General features: G+C 35.9%; 1 protein-coding gene across 1 annotated transcript in view; it reads left to right on the top strand.

Annotated features, from left to right (window-relative positions):
- Nucleotides 1–19,334, top strand: part of gfra4b (GDNF family receptor alpha 4b) — a 46,964-nt gene extending 27,630 nt beyond the window's left edge. The window contains exons 2-8 of the mRNA XM_015000323.2: nt 7,359–7,634; nt 7,835–7,915; nt 9,286–9,631; nt 10,180–10,289; nt 11,014–11,148; nt 16,734–16,885; nt 18,162–19,334. Coding sequence (XP_014855809.1) covers nt 7,359–7,634; nt 7,835–7,915; nt 9,286–9,631; nt 10,180–10,289; nt 11,014–11,148; nt 16,734–16,885; nt 18,162–18,302 — 1,241 coding nt within the window. The 3' untranslated portion in view covers nt 18,303–19,334. The remainder of the gene's footprint in view (nt 1–7,358; nt 7,635–7,834; nt 7,916–9,285; nt 9,632–10,179; nt 10,290–11,013; nt 11,149–16,733; nt 16,886–18,161) is intronic.
- Nucleotides 19,335–19,870: the final 536 nt, after the last annotated feature.

The raw sequence follows: 19,870 nt of genomic DNA, 5'->3' as shown, positions 1-19,870 counted from the left end.
CTGGAAGAATGCTCTGATTTCGTCGTGAAAACAGTGATGCCACTACTATCATTTGTAATGATTTTCAGGCTCTTCAAATGACTTTTAATGTAATTCTTGCTCAACCAATCTCAATGGTGATCAAAGACAAGCGAGTCTAATAGCTTAGCAATAAAAACACTTTTTCTAAAGCATTAGTAAGAAACAATCACATGAAGTATAAAATAATGCATATTTATTGCTGAAGATCAATAAAAGAATGAGAATGTTGATGACTAATAAAACAGTTAAACAAATATAACAAGTAATGAAGTGAAGTTGAATTGTAGAATTTAAGTGGGAGCTTCTTTCTTTATGAACTAAAGCTGTTGTGCCACTGTCTTCTATTTTGTCATATTTGCTGCTGTTTTGAAATACAATTGTTGATCCAAATGTACAAATAAATAGTCACAAATGTCTGATGGCTAACAAAGCTCAAGTTTAAATTTTCGCTAATCAATGAAAACATAAAGAAAAGTAGAAATCTCAGCTTGGATTGAAGCAGTCGGAGTAAGACAGTATTTGACACATCATCTTGGACAGCCCAGAGTGTTAGCTGACTTCTTTAATCATCCATTTACACCAGTCAGTCTTCGTCAGGATACAATATGACATTAAACCCCTCAGGTTGCTAACGCTGAATCTCATTTACTTCATTAGCTCTACTGGTCATTCCTCTGACATCCTGTCCCTGCTCTAAATAGTTTGTTTTAATATTTTATTTTCTCCTCTTTGCACACATGAAGTATGTCGGGGAGTGGTGAGGTAAAATATATCAGGATTAAACCTCAGTCTACATTAGAGCTCGTAATATTTGTATATTTCAATTTACAATTTGACAGCTGGCTTTGTCAGAGGCTTGGTTTAAATAATTCATTTGTTTGTGTTACAGAGAACATTGTACCTCTGTATAAGATACTGTTGAGGAGAAATTAAAATGAACTTATTTTTAAAAGCTGTGTTACCTTATATTCTGCTGAAAGTGCAAATGCTTTTCTTTTCAAACACCTTGAAGTTAAATTGGAGAGGATCTCTGTGTCGTCTATTTGTTTGATGCTTGTTGAAAGAGTACAGCTGACGTTGCCAGATCTAGATTTCATTGTCTCATTTCTCCAAGCCCAATCTGCTTTACTTTGATCTGTAAAGCTGCTTATTTATGCTGTAGAAAAACACAATATTGTCCTACACAGAGAACAGGAGCAATATGTCTTTGCAAACGAAGCTACATTTTGGTTATTAGGAATTATGCATCTTAAAAGCAAAATGCTTCTACATACAGTACCTTGTAGTTAATCATACCTCATGAACTTCACATGCCTTCACATGACACGCACACAAAGAAACTTCACCACCGCATTATTTCAATTCCACTACCAGTAAAGAGCTAATCTGTGTTGGTATATCACATTGAACTGTATTCAAAAATATTTAAAATGCTGAAAATCTTTCATTGTAGTTTGTAGTAATATTTGCATCAAAAATTATGCAATTATTTTGTATGAAATCAGGTGAGGAGTTAGGAACAAACAGGAAAATGTAACAGATACAGTTGTTTGCTAAGTTTTCCAAGTCTTTTTAATGAGGAACAAGGAGTTGGTTAAACAACAAAACTTTAATAACTTAATTATTTCAAACAAACAGATTGTGTTTCATCCATTCCTCCATCATGTAATGGACAACACATGTACATCTTTTTGCCTCTGACATGCTTTTAGTGTTGGATCATAGTAGCAGATGTAGAATCTAGTTTCAGAGCTCTGCAGACTATTAAGGCTGACTACACTGCAGTCTTTATTTCTTCACCATAAACACATCATAAAAGTATTTTAGATGGAAACATTTACCCTAATTATTTGTTAAATATTTTCAACAACATGCTGCATTTTTGTCTGTTGTCAGTCTAGAGGCAACCTCAAACTAATTTTGAAATAAATAAATAGTTGCTTTCTTCTACAGATCTGCATTTACCAGATGAAAAATTACTGACACTTATATGATTTAAGTGAGATATGTTAATACCTTGCAATATTTTCAAATAAACACATCCACTTATCTCAAACACTGTGGATTAAACACATTCAACATGTTATCTCTCAACTAACTTGTCAAACTGCATTACATTTAAGTAGATTTCATCATCGGGAAAAACTTTCCCCACACACACTTAAATGACATATATATGTAGTTTAATAAAATTGTCTTTAAATGTGTATCTAATATGAAATAAAGTATTTATTTTGCAATAAATCATGGTATTTGTGAGCTTTATTACAACGACTTAAGAGTATAAATCAGTGAAACATTCCTGATGTGGGAAACTGTTTACCTACAAGGTGATGCAATAACTTATTTTGTATCCATAAGACCTTGAACTAAGGAGCTATAGCCAGTTTAATATGTGTCTGTCTGCTTTGATCCATTTATCCCCATTAACTAACAAATCTTAAGTGCACAAAAAGAAAAATACCACGTGAAACAATAAACCCAATTTTCATCCACAATTTAACATCTGTGTGGGCAAAGAGTGCATGAAGGTACTATTCCAGCTGACTTCATTAGGAGTCATTCGACAGTATCTGTGGTGAAGTGGATCATTAAGTTGGTGCATGGAGGTAACTGATCAGCTAATCTTGCAGTGATTTATGTGGCAGGTAGGCTGAGGACTTACTGAACCTTAGAACACAGTGATTACTGACACAGTTAATAGGCTAAGCCCACTGGTAGATTGAGACGATCTCATTGGAAATGTCAAATCAAGCAACTCATTTGCATTCATGATGTAGGGTGCTGATAGCAGCATCTGGCCGGGCAGCACAAAGTGACACACATATAGCCAGACAAGAAGGATCTTTGATTTCAGTCATGGATTTTCATCTGACCGTCTGGCCTTCGAATTTGCATAGGTTCCTTCCCTGTCAGGATTGGATTTGCTAAACTAACCTGTGTTACCACTGACTCAAAACACCCCTGTGGTTTTGGTAAAGGTCCATTCATGTGTTCCTCCCATTACACCCATAAACTACAAATGTATTTAATTCAGACTTACGTGATAGGTAGTGCATGAAAATAAAGTCTAAGGAAAATTATACATAGTTTTAGCATTTTTTGGTAATTCAAATCTGCAGAGTATTGTATGCCAACAGTCCCTCCCCCATTGTATTCATCCTTTTATTGATGACAAATCTGAAAATGTTTTGGGGTGTATTGCTTCACATTCAGAGACTGAACTGTTTGTCCATTCTGCAAAACACATCAGGCTCTAGAAGGTTCTCTATTAAATTAAGTCTTGGCCAATTTAACACATGTATATGCTATAATCTAAATCTTAGTGCTGCAAAGTGAGTCCTTCTGTCAGTCAAAAGTGCTTTGCAGACTCAACTGAGTTTTGTTCAGAGGTTGAAATTTAACTCCATCCATCCAAATTCAACTCTGACCAGCTTCTACGTCCTTACTGAAGAGCAACAACACAGTATGACTGAGGTGGCAGCACAGTATGATGCTGCCACCTCCATGCATTGTTGGGCAGACGGTGGGTGCAGGATAGTGTGCAGCGTTGGTTTCCTTCTACATTTAGTATCCTCTGCACAGGAGTTTATTTCCTAAGTTTCACTGATTTTATTTAGGGGTATCATGGCAAATGGAGCTGAGTACAAATATATGCTATACTTTTGGATTTTTATTTGTAAAAAACGTTAAAAAAGTATGTTATCTTGTGCTACGACCTCCCAATTAAGGGCTACTCTGTGTAGGTCTATCACATAAAATACAGATACTTGATAGTTGGAGTTGTAGCTTGACAAAATGTGAACATATGCAAAGGAGGTGAATTTGTATCCAAGGCAATGTAAGTAGAGGAATGTCTCTATGGAAATAACCACAGTGTAATCTTGGGGGAGATTTGTGTGAAGCAGAAATCTTTATGCTTATGGTAAGCAAAAATATAATATCTCAAGTAAACAAAAATATAAAATGCAATTTCAATATTTGCTCAGCTTTAGGCAGATAATGCCTGGGAATATGTTATGAGAATTATTTTTAGAATTGCAGGAGTGTGGGTAATGCACAAAGCTGCATTTCTCCAGCGACAGTAATCTTCACTCAGGATCTGCGTATTGGAGAGTTGAACGTTTTATTCATAATAACAATAAATAAAGTCAGCTTAATTTGTGCCTTTCTGGTTAATAATTAACAGTACAGTTAATTAATGTCTTATTTGAATAAGTGGAATATGACTTTTTTTGACTGTGGAACTTCAAGAAATAATGGAGACAAGTGTGGAAAGCTGAGACTCAGGGCAAATAAGTGACAGAACCAAAACTACTCAAAATAGATTAAAACAAAACAAAGTCAAAGCAAGAATTCCCCAAGTTTTACAAACATTTAAACACCTTCTCATATTCTTAGTCATGAGAAATGTCTGCCCATCAACCTTAACAATAAACGAAACTTGATGCAAGAAAATTCAGAAGTTTTGGAATGGTAAAAATGTAATGCAAAATAAAAAGAGGTTCCAATTTCAGAGGGAAAATAACTTTAGTAGTGAAAATTTCTTTCTAGCTCTTTGAACTAAATAACTCACGATTAATCATGAGGGAAAAAATATATAAGGGTATTCTGCATGTATATAAGGAAACCTTCATGATGAAGGCAACAATCTCAGGTATATGTAGCAGGATGATAAACACATCACCCACAGGTATTCATCACTCATCAGAAGAGGGTGGGTGTGTGTGTTTGTGTGTGTGTGCTGGTATTATGACAAAAAAAGTAGTTTAAGATACCTTTTAAAACTGCAGAACAACAGAAGGGCACAAAAGATTGATAACAGTTGCATTCAGGAGGTTTAAATCTAATCTGTATGTTTTGCAAAAGTTTCAGCGATGCAGTGATCTTGTTAGTAGTTGGCAACTTGTTGGCACATGAATGATGGAGGTGTGGCAAGCTATTGTGTCATACATTGCTATGTCTTACAGCAACCGACTGATCCTGATAACAAAGTTATAAATGCACAGGATGTTCAATGGTACTGAAAAAAAATTAAATAAGTGGCACTATTATTCAAATATATTTAACTTAATTAAAGTTTTTCGTTGACCTGTGTCATGCAAGACGCAGCTTAGATCAAACTTTTTAAAAATTATTCAAAGATTAATTATTTTACTGTGAAGTAATAGGAATCAAATTTTACCTTGTTGTGCACAATATTTACTGTCAGAACTTCTTCTTAGCAAGAAGTAGTTTGTTTGTGTGTTTATTGTTTTAATATTATTGCAATTTTTGTATGTTTTTTGCATGTTTTTGAGTTATTCTGATACTTTTTTTCTTCTATTACTTAAGTTTATTAGTAAAAAAAAAACATAATATCAGTTTGGAGGATCTATATAGATTTTGGAGATGATAAATATTTAATGAAAGTATTTTACTCAATGTATTAATGATAACCTTTAAAGTAGTGGTGGCTAATTGTCTCTCTGTTGAGCTATGCTGACTGAAAGGAACAGACCAGATATCTGAATTATTAATATAACAAATTTAAAGGAGGCATATAGTAAAGTCGTAAATACGTATGTATTTACCATTAATGAGCTGCTAAATAGTAAGCAATGTTTTTCTGTAAACAAAAATGGCAAATTTTATTTCAAACTCGGTTTAGTTACTTTTGTCTTTCGTATTAAATATTTGAACTTGACACTTTAAATTCATTTCCTCTGTTTTAGGTCATGTTCGTATATTATGGTTACATTTTCCTGGTACTATCTTAAAAGAAAAAAAGAAAGGTAGAAATCATTGGTTGCTAGGGGTGCAGCTGATGTAAATTCACAGATGGCTGAACCAGATTTTAGAAATGGCATAGAGATGCAGGAACACAGGGGCTGCAAGGTTTTGGGAGCCCCAAAACATTGTTTTGTTGTTTTGTATGTATGCTGCAGTGCATACATGCTTGGATTTTTATGTAAATGCTGATATCCTTTTGAAAAGGAGTTTGAAAAGTCAAACAGCAGAAAGCTGAAAATAAATGCACCATGTCATCTTTGAATTTGGTATTTTTCAGTCTGCATTGCATTGCCTCATACAGGCATACGTACCAAGATATTATGGGGTTATTGTTTTGTATAGGTGAAGTTTTTTCCAGAAATGATCCCACGTTTAAGTTACTGTTTCTTAGTCAACTTCCATGTAAACAAGGCATGTAACACCTTGAAGTTGATGTGTTTCTAACTATCAATTTTGTTTGCATGCACAAAAGAGTCTTTCAACACAGGGAGCCACATTATCCCAAATCCAGCTTAGGAGACTGTACATGAACAGGTATCAGGAGAGAGAGTCAGTCTCCTGATACCTGAGTCATTTATAAAATGCCTTGATCAGGACCAAAATGATAACCAGGATACCATTAAGACATGCCTAAAATTAAACAAACAAATAAATAAACTGATGACGTTTTCAGGAATCAATAGTACAGCTCATTAAAGAGAGATTAGTGGAGAAGGTCTTTAAACTTTAAAGACCTTTAAAGACTGACAAAGAAATGTATGTGTCTCTCTTTGAACTGTTGTTCAAAGCCATTATTCATCTCTCTTATTTGATTAGTACAAGACTATAGCTGCCCAAACATACCCTAAAGTAAAATAAATGAATGATACAAGAATTATTATTTCTCATATACTTTGGATCATTTCAAAGATATTATAAATCCATTCATTTTGTTTGTAAGTTTAGTCCTTAAAAAAGCTAAATGGGAATTTTTTCAGAATAATTATGGATAAATTACTAATGCAATTAAATCAAAGAGAATAGTATACTCAAGTTTTGCCACAATTTTCATTTAATATCTTTGCCAATGTTAAAGTTTTTTGAAATTGCATGAAAAATGGTGGGTAAAACCAGCAATTTTGTAAGACATTTGTGAAGAATATATAATGTACTGTTCTTGTATAAAAATCAATCATCCCACAGTACTGCAGGATTTTTTTTTTCTTTTTTCACTCTGAACAAGTTGACCTAAAGCCAATAGGATCTGGTGATTCAGTGCTCCACCAAGTTTAAAAACTCTGATATATTCCAGCTTTTAAAGTTGAGCAGCACACATTAAATGTTCAGCATGTTGTATGAGAGCAGTGGCATAATCACTGCCGAATTTGCTCATTTTCACAGTAAACTGTTGGCGTATTTAACAAAATGTTCAGCATCTCCATAGAAATGGATCATATTTGATCCTTTAAAAAGCTTTTCACTTTTTCTGTTTTCGTCTCCCTAAGTTTAATCTTATCGTTTTACTTCGGACCTTAAATATCCTAATCCATTTGCTCTCTGTGATGATTTCTTTTCCTCTCTAACAGCTCTGATAGATGTTTTACTGGCTGGAACTGACTGTTTGGTGGCTGGAGACTCGTGCTCCAGTGATGAGACTTGTAGTCCGCGCCTACGTACTCTGCGGCAGTGTGTGGCCGGCAACGGCAGCATGAAGCTGGGCCCCGGCGCCAGAAGCCAGTGTGCCAACGCAGTGTCCGCCCTCCTGTCCAGCCCATTACGCGGCTGCCAGTGCAAACGAGGGATGAAGAAGGAAAAGAACTGCCTCAGCATCTACTGGAGTCTTCATCAGTCCATCATTCATGGTCTGTATTTTTTTTGTTTGTTTTTTTGTTTTTAGAAAGAATGTTTTAATAAATCAAAGACACAGTGACTGACCAAGTTTAATGATTAATTTATGAATTCATCCTTTGGGATATTTCAGTGACTAAATATAAACATATTTATTTTCTACATTTTTGCTTCGTCCTCTGATCATTAATTATTCCATCTGTTATTCTTTCAGGACTCAACCTTGTGGAGAGTTATCCCTACGAGACAGTGCAGAGGGATTATGATTATGTCCGCTTGGCTTCTATTACAGCAGGTTAGCTAGCTTCCTCTTATTACCTTTCCCCCTGTTGTTTATGGCATTTCATCCTTCAAAGACATTTTGTTGTGGGAATAAGGCACATAATCCACTGACTTCCCTGGGAACATGCCTAAGACAAACAAAGATCTCTTGCAGTCATGTAAGAAAATGTGTAAATATTTGTATAGCTTCCAAAATCAAAGTTATTTGTTTGGATTGTGAGTATTTTTGGATACAAAGCTCCTTTATATTCTAGACTCGAAAAAAACCATAATAATCTTTGTGTGTTACAGCATGCTAATGGGGAATTTGGTATAACCAACAAACTTTGAATCATGCAGTATTTTAAATATTTTGTTTCCTTTGTAGCCTAGGGCTTTCTAAACAATATAATCACACAACATATTAATGAAACCAAAACAAAAATAGAGAATATTGGACATTCCATTTCTGGTAGAGACAAAGATTGCAGACAGATAAGTATGCATTTATTTTCATTTACAATAATGTCTGGGATCCTCAAAGAAAAAGGATTCTCTGCCAGTTCTTATTCCCACCCTCAAACAGCCCTAAAAATGGATGCTATGAAGATCCAGCCCAGTTTTTATACAGAGCCCTTCTCAACTATTTGTGTGATAATAAATTCCTCACACTGAAGTCAAGTTTGATATGAACATTTTAGATGCTCTGCGATTTTACCATTTGAGACATAACTTTGATGGTTTCACACAAAATTTTCATCCAGCAAAACAGTTTTGTCTGCATCACATTGTCTTCTTGATTTAATTTAATAAAAGTTCCTTTTCAAGCTTTCTGGAGCAATTAATTCCTATGAAATATGAGTTTTCATTAAAAAAAAAAAAATCTCTGGAGTTTTTACGGGGACAAGCATGGTAAACTTGAGTTTTTATTAAATCAAACTCAATGGGAAAAATCCCAGACAAAGCACTGAAGGAAGACGGCAATTTAGCAAGATTTCTTTTGGAACTCTTGCTGAAAATAAATGAGAAAGTGCTTCTGAGTTACCTTCAGTGTTAGTTTATGTTTTGTTAAGGGTGTCAATACTTGTCTTATTTTTATCCTGTATATTCATTGTGCAGAATAAATTTCACAACAAAGGTGGGAAACGTTTTGAAATAATTTTATTGTGCTCCCATGTATGTCTCAGCACCATCTGCAAGAGTCTTGGATGGCTGTGGTTTTTCTTTTGTTAATGAAAGTTCGGATGAATATATTTAATTCAAGGAAAATATCTCAGCACAAATGATGAATAATTTGAGTAGCTGCCACAGGTCGTACTTATTTACATAAACACAAAACTTTCTTGATATATTGCTATTACTTTTCCGCTGACTTCTTGACTTTGAGCTTGCTTTCATCCACAGACTCGGACGTTGGCATGACAACTGTGAATCGGTGCCTGGATGCAGCCAAGGCTTGCAACGTGGACGACTTGTGCCAGAAGCTGCGCACTGAATACGTCTCCGCTTGCATCAAACCTACTGCCAAATCTGGCTTGTGCAACCGGCCTAAATGCAACAAGGCCCTACGCAGGTTTTTTGACCGGGTTCCTGCCGACTACACGCACGAGCTTCTCTTCTGCCCCTGCACGGACACAGCGTGCGCGGAGCGTCGGAGACAGACCATTGTGCCCAGCTGTTCCTATGAAAGTGGGGAAAAGCCTAATTGCATTATACAGAAGAAGATGTGTGATGCAGACTATGTTTGCAGGTTAGAGCAGAGGAAAATTGGAGCATTTTATTGTTTTGCATACATTCTAGGCTGTGATAGAATTGCAATTCCCAGCTGTTTTCAGTAAGTGGTAACTGAATAAAGAGCAATTCAATCAGCAGAATGAATGACTATTTTACCTTAAAGCTTTCTGCCGCCATTGCATTAACCACCCCGGAGAAAGGCTGTTGGAATAACCTGTTAAATATTTAGTTCAGACAGAGAAACAGATGGATCAGAGTTATTGCTCATTGCTATCTCCTGTGCATGGCCATTATTTTTCCTCAGCCCCATTACACTCACAGGGCTTTACTAATGATCCCAGGTCTGGGGGATGAAATATATTATTCTTTCTATCACTTTCTGTCTACAGTTCAGTAGTTTCAGTCTCTTTAGCATTGCAAACAATATATCTTTCATGTCATGTTAATTAAAGATAGAGCGACATAATTCATTACAAGAAAAAAAAAATCTGGAAAGATTCTGTACGGACTTTACAAGTTTCTGTCATGTTCCTGCTAACTTGTGCCCATGTTGTGCTTTTGCAGGTCTCGTCTGGCACAGTTTCGGTTTGACTGCGAACCCTCGAAAACATCTGCCAGTGGCTGCAAGGAGGGGAACTATGGAGCGTGTCTCCTCGCCTACACAGGGCTTATAGGTGGGCAGACATTTCAGATGTTACTCAGAGAAGGAAAACATGTGCAAAACGAAGCGATATAAGAAATGCTGCAGGAGAAAATGGTGATGTATGAACGGAGGTGTGCACCATATGTTGTGTGAGAGATGGAAAGAGGCTAACAGATAGGAATGAGCAGAAGCTTGCTTGAAGGGGAATTAATGTACACAAAACACATTAGGAGTGAGCGGGAGACTTGATTAAAAAAACCTAAAACAAAACAAAAGTTCACCGTGAGCATCTCTCTAGATAAAAATATATATGTTGAAAGGCCTTTTATATAATGTAAGGTGTAATCTGTTTTATAAGACTCTGTGAAAGGAAAAGAACGACTGCCTCATTTTCCACACTAGAAATGACCTAATGCATTCCAATAACTTTAAATAGTGCCCCTGAGCAGAAACACTCACTTGGCATTTTCAATTCTGCCTTGTATGTACTAAAGCAATTGGAAACCCACCTCCACAATGCTGATAAAAAACACAACCAAGACTTAAAAAGGTAGAATTATAGTGTTAAACCAGTGCAGACACTCTCAGACTTCTAATATTACAATGGTATTATCTCCTCACAACAGAACAGGAAATGCAGTGTCCATTAATGTTTAGAAAAAAAAAAAAAAAAAAAGCAGTATGAATGCAGTGTAACAATTCTGAGAATAATGAATATTTAATACTAATCGAACTCTGGTGCTGTCTGTCTGCAGGAAGCACCATAACTCCCAACTATGTTGACAACTCCACGTCCAACGTGGCTCCATGGTGCTCCTGCTCACCCAGTGGAAGCACGAGGGATGAATGCGATCGCTTCCTGGGATTTTTCACAGACAACAGCTGTCTCCGTGAGTCCATAGCAACTGAACACTTTTAGCATCTATCTAGAGTTCTTTGGAAGCCTTTTCATTCTTCATCGCAACCATAAAATTGCAGTGGGTTTATAGGGACTTTATGTGAAAGTCTTACAAAAAGTAAGGCTACACTCTGACAGTGTCCAGACCTAAATTCGGTTAAAATTATTCTCCCAGATGTTTTCCTTCTGATTTGACTGAGCCTGAGGTATTTTACAATGAAACATAGGCAAAGATTTCCATCTGGAGATGTTCAAAGTCAGTAGAAAGTAAGACATACCTTGCAGCTGCGATCACAGCAAAAAGTGGCTGTACAAAGAACTGACTCTGGAGGGCTGTGTACATATGCATGGCAGCCTTTTCAGATTTTGATCTTTTTGCCTGCTACTTTGTATTGTCTGTCATAATAAATGTAGTTATGTGTATTTGTAACATGATAAAATTGGAAAAAAACAAACAAACAAAAAAAAAAAAAAACATTATTGGGGTGTGAAAACATTTTAAGATTCTACTTAAGTCTCTATTTTGGTGAGAAATGAGACTACAGATCCATTCAATAGATTAGAATATTACAGAAAAGCCTATATATTTCTGGAAAATGCATTAATTATACACACATAGATGTTTGGAAACCTTTATTTCTATTAATTATGATTATTTTCCACTTACAAGTAATGAAAACATAACATTTACGGTAATATTATATTATTTCATCAGACCATTAGAATACAGAATTGTGGACCTAATGTCTGACCCGTTATAGCCATTTGCTTTTAGTCATGTATCCCTGTTTTTTTATTTTTTTTATTTTTTTTAGTATTTTCATTCAATCTTAAACAGCTTAGTTCTGTTATGAATTGTAGAAATTTAGCACTTGTTTTATTTCTGTTTTGTTCTGACTCCTGTCGTTTATTTTCTGGCCTCGGGCCCCTGTGGTTAAACCCCTTTGGCTTTAACTAGTTAGACACAAAAGTCGACAAAGTGAATGGCACTTCACCTTGTCGATGAAAGTGAAGTGATGAAAGTGATGAAAGATGAAAAATGTTGTAAAACAGCCCTGAACTGATTTAAATATGCAGCAGGTTTCTTAACTACAACTTTATGAGTATAAAACATTTGACAAGCTTGAGTTTTTCCACACTCAGAAGGCCTTGAATCTGAAGTTGAAGCTCTCCTCACAAACTTTGCTTCACTGGAACTCCATTGTAAGCTCTCTGCAGTCATATTGAATGACTTACCCAGCTTTTTGTGGCTGGTGCAGAGTTAATCAGACATTTTTCCACAAAGAATATTACAGAGACACTATTATTCCAACCCTGTTGGACATCTGCTGCTGATCATTGCATAATTAGCCCTTCAACAATAACTGCTAAATTAGCCAAAATCTAAATTTTATTATTCAGAAATGTGAAATAATTTAATTCTAATTCTTTTTTGCACACCAACTAAGAAGAAACTGACATGTACATCATGGGAAAGAATCACATTAATTGAAGAATTTGTGCCATTCTTTTGTATGGCACAAACAGAACATAAGACTGTATTGTACACATAAAGTTTATCACTTAACTCACATATTGCATAACATTGATTAAATATCATTATTCAGCTAAATCATTCAAACCAGATATTTTAAGCAACTAATTGTTTTTACAGGCAATCAGGGCATTAGTTAGTCACAGCATCTTCTACAGTTATACGGTGTAGAAAAAAGATCATTCAAATTCAAGGACAAAGTGATGAACAACTTTACAAGCCAACATTAGACATGCTCTGCAGCTTTAGTTCATTGAATCGGTCTGGATCTGTGAAAAAAAAAAATGCTTTGACAGTTTGATTCTCATTGTTTCTGAACTTCTCTTTCAGAGAAATCTCTTACTGACTGCAACACAAACTAATGCTTATTGCACTAGTGTATTTATGTTTCTTTATCGTAAAAATAAATATTTAATTCTGTAATTCAACTGTCCAAAGTTGTGATTCCAGACTAAACACTTACTGTTTCAGATCAATCACTTTGCAGCAACTTAATGCATTCAAGGCATCAAGGCATGGGGAAGACCTCAGTCAAACTGAGCATCAAGACAGGGGAAGAAATGAGATTATTTTAATGGCATGATGATTGTGAGTTTGACATGTTCTGGTCAGAGTATTCCAGAAACTTGAAGTAGCTGAAAGATTTATCCATGTCTTGGCTGTTCAGAGCATGGTCAGGAGAAAGTTTCCAATAAGCAGGAGATATCTGAACAAATTTGTCATATTTTGTTGCCACTGTTCATATGAGAATGGGCAGACAGAAACAGCAAACTGAAGCTACAATTCAAACAGATTCACCGAAAGTTGACTATGAAAGACAACAAAAACACTGCCAAGATGAAAGCTGTAACATTCAGCTCGTAGGGTCAGAATTTAGTATAAGCAGCATGAAATCATGAACCTATCCTGCCATGTTCTGGTCTGAGAACATGGCTTCAGGCTGTTGGTTAAGGTGTACTGATGTGGGTGACTTAGTGGACAAGTGTGCTGCACTTAGCGCCAAGTGAGGACCATCGGCAATCTTAGGGTTGTTGCTGACCTTCCATTTCTTCGTAATGACTGTCTGCTCATCTTCTGGCAGGATGATGCACCATGTCACAAAGCTCAAACTGATTTCTGTAGCATGACAATGAATTGACTGTGCTCCAGTGGTTTCCACAGTCGCCCAGTCTTAATCCAAATGAACACCTTTGTGATGTGGTGGAACAGCAGATTTGTGTCAATGATGTACAGCTACAACTCTGCAGTAGCTGTGTGCTGCTATCACGTCATGACTCAAAATCTCTGAGAAACGTTTCCAACTCGTCAGTCAATCTATATCACACAGAATTAAGGCAGGTTTGAAAGCAAAATGGAATCCAATCTATTATTGACACGGAATACCTGCTGTTTTTATCCTAATCAAATTTTACAAAGAAATAACTTAAAGCTGCATGAAGCATTTAATTTGTTTATGCTGTATAGCTTCTGGACATATTATTATGTATGATAAGCAGCTACACAGAGACAAAAGCTAACATACAGCTCATTGGGATTGTTTTTGTCTGATATTATTTTAAATGCATAATCGGCACTGCAGAGCAAATTCGTTTTTTGAAGGAAACAGGAAAATCACAATCACTAATCAGAGTGAATCATACCGATAAGCTGAAACAGGAAGGATTCAAATAGACTTGATGTGAAAATCAAAGAGCGCTTTGTGGCTGCAAAAAGTGATAGGACGAAGTTGTTTGGATTCTGCTAGACAGATGTTTCCCAGCAGGCTTCAACAGAAGCAAAACGAGATATATTTAAATCAGGCATTTTGTGGGTTTAGGAGCATTATCAGCGTGCGCTTGCTCTCTGTTTTCCATTTACATGCCCAGTTTGTCCTCGCTATTAGTATCCCCCTTATCTGCTTACCTTGATAATGCTACCCGAGAGTTCACAGAGTCGGATCCTATGAATTACAAGTAAGTGGCCCTGCAAATGTGAGGTCACTACATATTTTTTCCAACCAAGTGTACTGATTTTACTTTTTTATTTGAAAAAAAAAAAGTACAGGAGTATCCCTGGTGATTTCAACTCTTTTTCAGTTTAGTCATTGAGTTAGTTTGTTATCTTTTGTCTGTCTGAAAACTGGAAAAAGCTGGTGTTGCTCTTGATTTGAATACTTATGATTACAGTAACAAATGGGCCATTATTTTACCCTCATTTATTAAGTCAAAGACATCTTGTCTGATTAAGCCCTGGTTTCTATTTTTGCTAAACTGCAGGCTGGAAATGGCTGGTCATTTCACTTTATACTGTTGATTGCTGTTTAGCACTGGCACATTTTTTAAAATTCAGATTATTTCCTGGCTGGTGCCTCGAAGGTACAGGAATTGGGGAACACTCTGTCCACATCAGTCTTTAGGAAGGTGGTGTGTGTCAGTACCATCAATATAAATGTGCAGTTAAAAGTTTTATTGCTGAAGAATTTTGTGCTCTAATGAGATGCAATTCATTTCCAAACTGAGCCACAAATGAAAGGCATTCAGTGTAAAAACAACATTTTGTCCATTCCATATGTATCTGTTTCTGCTTAGCTGCAGAACTTTAATAGATACGTATGATTGAAATAGGTTCAAAACAGGGGGTCTCATTTTACATGTTTGAAAGGAACAAATGTAATATGGCCTTGTATTATAACTTTGCGGGCTGCTTTTAATCTTTATATTGCAATTTAAGCCATACCTTTTCCATTAGCTCAGTTAACCTTTGGGAGTCTCAGATAGTTGATGTGCTATAAAAAAAAATAAAAAAAAATCATGATGACTAACAGCGTCCTGTAATCAAGGTCATCTTATATGTGTGCTCCTATGATTTAACTATACAACGTCCACATGAAGGACGGAACCGTTGTTATGTCACTGAAGTAATCTGACTACCTTCCTCATTTTATCATCAGGTGATGCAGCCATTATTCATTCAAGTGCAGGTAACTAGGAAACATTAACTAAAGGGGAACCCATCAGCGTACAGTTGTGATGAAAGATATAAATATCTCTCTTCACTGTGAAGAAACAACAACTATTTTACTATTTTTAGTCTAGAAAACAATCCAGAGTTTGCATTTCTAATTGAAAATGATATGGTTGCAAGACAGAAGAAGAAAATGTTTGACTGCGATGTGAGCTCCAATAGACTTGTCTTGTCTTTTTCTTTTTTTTTTGTTGCTTTGTACCAAGCAGTTCAGTATTCCTTCTTACAGTGTATTGTGGTTTCGGCTATATAGCTACCTACTGAGGTGGAGTGGATCGTGATATTCTTTGTTGTGACCTTTCACTTGTTCTTGAGCTGTAACTAACAATCTTGTAGAGCATGGAGGAAAAGACTGATCAGAAAAGGCCTAAAATGAATTTGTGAATAACACATAATGTCATAAGATCAAACAAACATTCATTTGACAGACAATAACACTTTTAATTAGAATTTTATTAGCTATCACAATTGAAAAACTATTTTCAAAGGATGTCATAGTTAGCAAAAAAGGTGAATTTGAATTTAATTATTGAACTTTTAAAGTTTTTTTTTTGTAAATTAGTGGCATTTTCTGTTCTTCTGCTGAATCTCCTCAATTTTCCATCTTAGTTGCTTTAGTTTTCAACCTCTCATGACCTATTCCCTAAAGTGTAAATAATTAATGTCCTTCTTTCTGACCTATGTGAGTCTTTTTTTCCTTGCTTGCGTTGCGATGGTAAATCTTTGGCAACTCTCTTCCCGGGCCCCCTGCCTGGAAAAGAGAGAGAAAGAGGGATCTCAGCATTATTTCGCCAGTCCCAGTGGTTTAACACTTAATGAGATCAATGCGAAGATGCAGATGCAGTCTATACACTTTAAGACTGAGTACTTACTGTTTTTCTTTGCTGCTGACCCTGTCCAAAATTATTTTGGCAACTAGAAGTTTTGGCAATTAAAATCAGAAAAATTTGGAGGTGAAATTATTGAATTAAACTTTTAGGGGAAGAGTAAATAAGGCAATCAATGTATTAACTCTGATGTTTTATTATATTCTGTTTCAGAAAATGCTTTGAAAATGTTTGGAAGAGAATCAGAGCAGCAGACTCCTCTCAGCACACCGAGCCACAGTGGAGGAGACAGACAGAGCAGCACTTACCAACCACAAACCACTGAAACTATGGGGAACATTCTGGAACCTATAATACCTACACAGGTGTGCACACGCTTTCTGTCACATTCACCGCAGCAGCTCTTCACTATGTCATGACCAAAATCTAGAATTAATGAAAAGTAATTCTAGATTTTGATCTAGAGCTCACGGGTCTAGACAAAGCATAAATCTATTTCAACAAATGCATTGCATGTAGTGCATTTACATGAATTTGTTTTCATACTGGCTGTTACAGCAAAAATATGCACAATGAATTATTGCTGCTAAGTTATCTGTTGAACAAAGCATACGTTTAATCTCTGAATATCCTCAAGAGTCACTGTTGCATGGCTTAAAGCCATGTTTCTTGGATTTACTTAAGTAATAAAATAATCTGCATTTGCTTTGAAATATTCTACATTTAAATATTAATTTCCAGGTCAGACAAGTCTATGAACTGTATTTTATGCTTCTATGCTTGCCAAAAAAAAATCTAAGAAAATCCTCAAAATTAAATTCTGTCAAATGAAAAAAAGTCATAAATCTTAAATCTTTGACTACCTCTTAAAAAATCTTGCTTAAATTATATTTTTTAACTTTGTTCAGTGTTTGTATTTTCACTTGGTCAAATGCAGTCTATACTCATTAAAAACTCGGACATGATGCTTTACTTTAGAATGACTGAAGACTCAGGAGCAGACGGCAACTTTAGCATCACTGGTGTGAGTTTTTTTGGTTGCATTACACAGTACTAAAAATGTTTGTTGAAAGAAAAAGTGGGATTTTAGAAAAAAAAAAAAAAGCTGACGCAAAATTACTCAATGAATATCTCGTTTATTTACTCTTTATAATCTTATGAGCTCATGGAACCTTTATATAATTATCTAATAAAGTATTAAGCAAAACATATTAGGTAGTTGTACAACTCTGTTTCAATACAGAAAAAGAACAACGTGTATAAATTAATGGCTTCTGGATGGTAAATCAACAAAAGCACACTTGTCTTTTCCAACAGCCATTGTACTGTGCAGTAAAACCAGCTGACCGAATGTCGTGGAGCTCTGCTTAGGTTGCTAGGTGACGGGTTGAGCTTTGCTGGGGTTTCTAGGTAACCGGCTGGGCTTCCCAAGGGCTTCTGTACCTGCTGATTTGTGACGTTACATTCCAGAGGTTTTTGAAACCTCACTTTTTTCCAAAAATTGGCTTCTAAAAACAGCACTTGGGCTGTTTTTAGAAGTAGCGAAGACCCAAACGGAAGTACAAAAACATGCAAAATATGAATTTTGTATCATTTGTCCTCTTCAGCATTATACCATATTTACATTTTTCTCCGTTTCAGGCTCTGGGAAATGAACTACTGGTGGGCCATGACACTCTTCCCTCCAATAGTCTCCCAAATTTGGCCCCACCTCTCAACCAAATGCTTCAGGCTGCCTTCAGCATTCTGTTGTTGCTCCTCCATTGCCTCTACGGACATTAAACGCTGCAGGGAAACTCGCTGAGGACCCTTTAAGCAGATGGAAGAAACAGAAGAAAACTGACATGGGCTATTATTCCTTCTTCTAAACATGAACAGTGGCACAGTTTTTTTTTCTTAATTTCTGTGTCAAAACAGTCTGCCTCCACATATGTGGGCAACCTTCTGCAGCCAGGCACCAGTGTGTACATTTGTACATTGTGTTTAAGCAAGCTGAAATGAAATTAAAATACAATTTCATGGACTAACCCAGCTGTATAACAATGCTACATATAACACAGATATGTGTGATAATGTACCATGTGATTAAATATATATCTGTAAAAATTTTTGTTTTTTTTAAATGAAAAGGGACATATCTGAAGAAAACCAGTGAACTTTGTGTCTGCACTCTTCTCAGTGCTTTAACTGCCCTGGAAAAGATGAAGTTTCCCACTCTCTTTAGTTGGCTCAATAAGGAGCTTTATTTCCCCACAATACTGGAGCAGAAGTAAAATAGATTTTGTTTACACATCCTGAACTGAAGCACGGATTTCAAGTCCAGAAAGATCTACAAAAGATGCCTCCAGCTCAAGTACATAAACAACTCTGACATAATTATTGCCATCTCTGTCAAGACTGTAGAGCTTTGTAACAGGAGTTTCCATCAAGGCTGTTGTGCTGTAGCGATAACACCTCTGTTTATAGAATATATAGGTCTTTGGTCTTTATCTGCAAAGACATGTTGTTGGACCAGAAAGGAAATAACCAGAAAAGCTGTAGGTCTACCTGTAGCTGCTGTGCTTTGTGTTTGTGACTGTAGTACCCTTTTATTTCTCATTGTGTTAGTGAACATTGCTATAAGCTGCACTCTGTTTTTTTTCTGCCAAAGAAGGAAGTGAACAAATTTGACATATTTAGTTTTCACCAACACCAGAATGGAGCCTATTAGATATTTGACAGTAAAGAATGATTCTGGGTTTTCTGTTCGGGAACCTGCAGTGGATTCTGAACAGAGGCAGAGTTGTATTAAATAAAAGTTCTCAGATACTTACAGACACCTCTTTTGGTTATTTTAAGCTATTTTTTGTATAACCATTTGTTCTCCCTCTTAGAAAGGAAGGGAAAAGAGCAATACAAAGAAACAATATTCTAACACACCATTTATTTCATCATTTATCTTGTGTATTCTGCTTGGACTCTTGCAAACAGATAATGCCCTGGCTCCTGACTAAGCAAATGTGTATGTGTTTTGCTTACTTGGGTCAAGATACGCAGGACAAACGAAAACAAAATCTATCGAGAATGAATTTTCTGAATTTTAAAATACATTTTCGTCTACCATTTTACCATTGAACTCTGTTGTGATCTGCTTCTTAAAGGTTTTTGGTTTGACAAATAGGTGTAATTTTGGCCTCATAACCTTAGAAAAAGGGAAGGATTCAAGAAAAAATTTGGAGCAATAACACTTTGCGGACTCCAGCACAAATTCATGTAGAATATTTCAAAACTTCATCCATAAACATTTCATGACATTATTTTCCTTTGTAGAATTCATATATAACTCATTTATGCAAATTTCAGTTGAATTA

The sequence above is a fragment of the Poecilia mexicana genome, unplaced genomic scaffold (genome assembly GCF_051168715.1).
Source record: "Poecilia mexicana isolate PSO_F unplaced genomic scaffold, ASM5116871v1 scaffold_10, whole genome shotgun sequence".
NCBI classification, from domain to species: domain Eukaryota; kingdom Metazoa; phylum Chordata; class Actinopteri; order Cyprinodontiformes; family Poeciliidae; genus Poecilia; species Poecilia mexicana.
The sequence above is the reverse complement of the archived record's forward strand: the minus strand, read 5'-3'. Positions and strand labels throughout refer to the sequence as shown.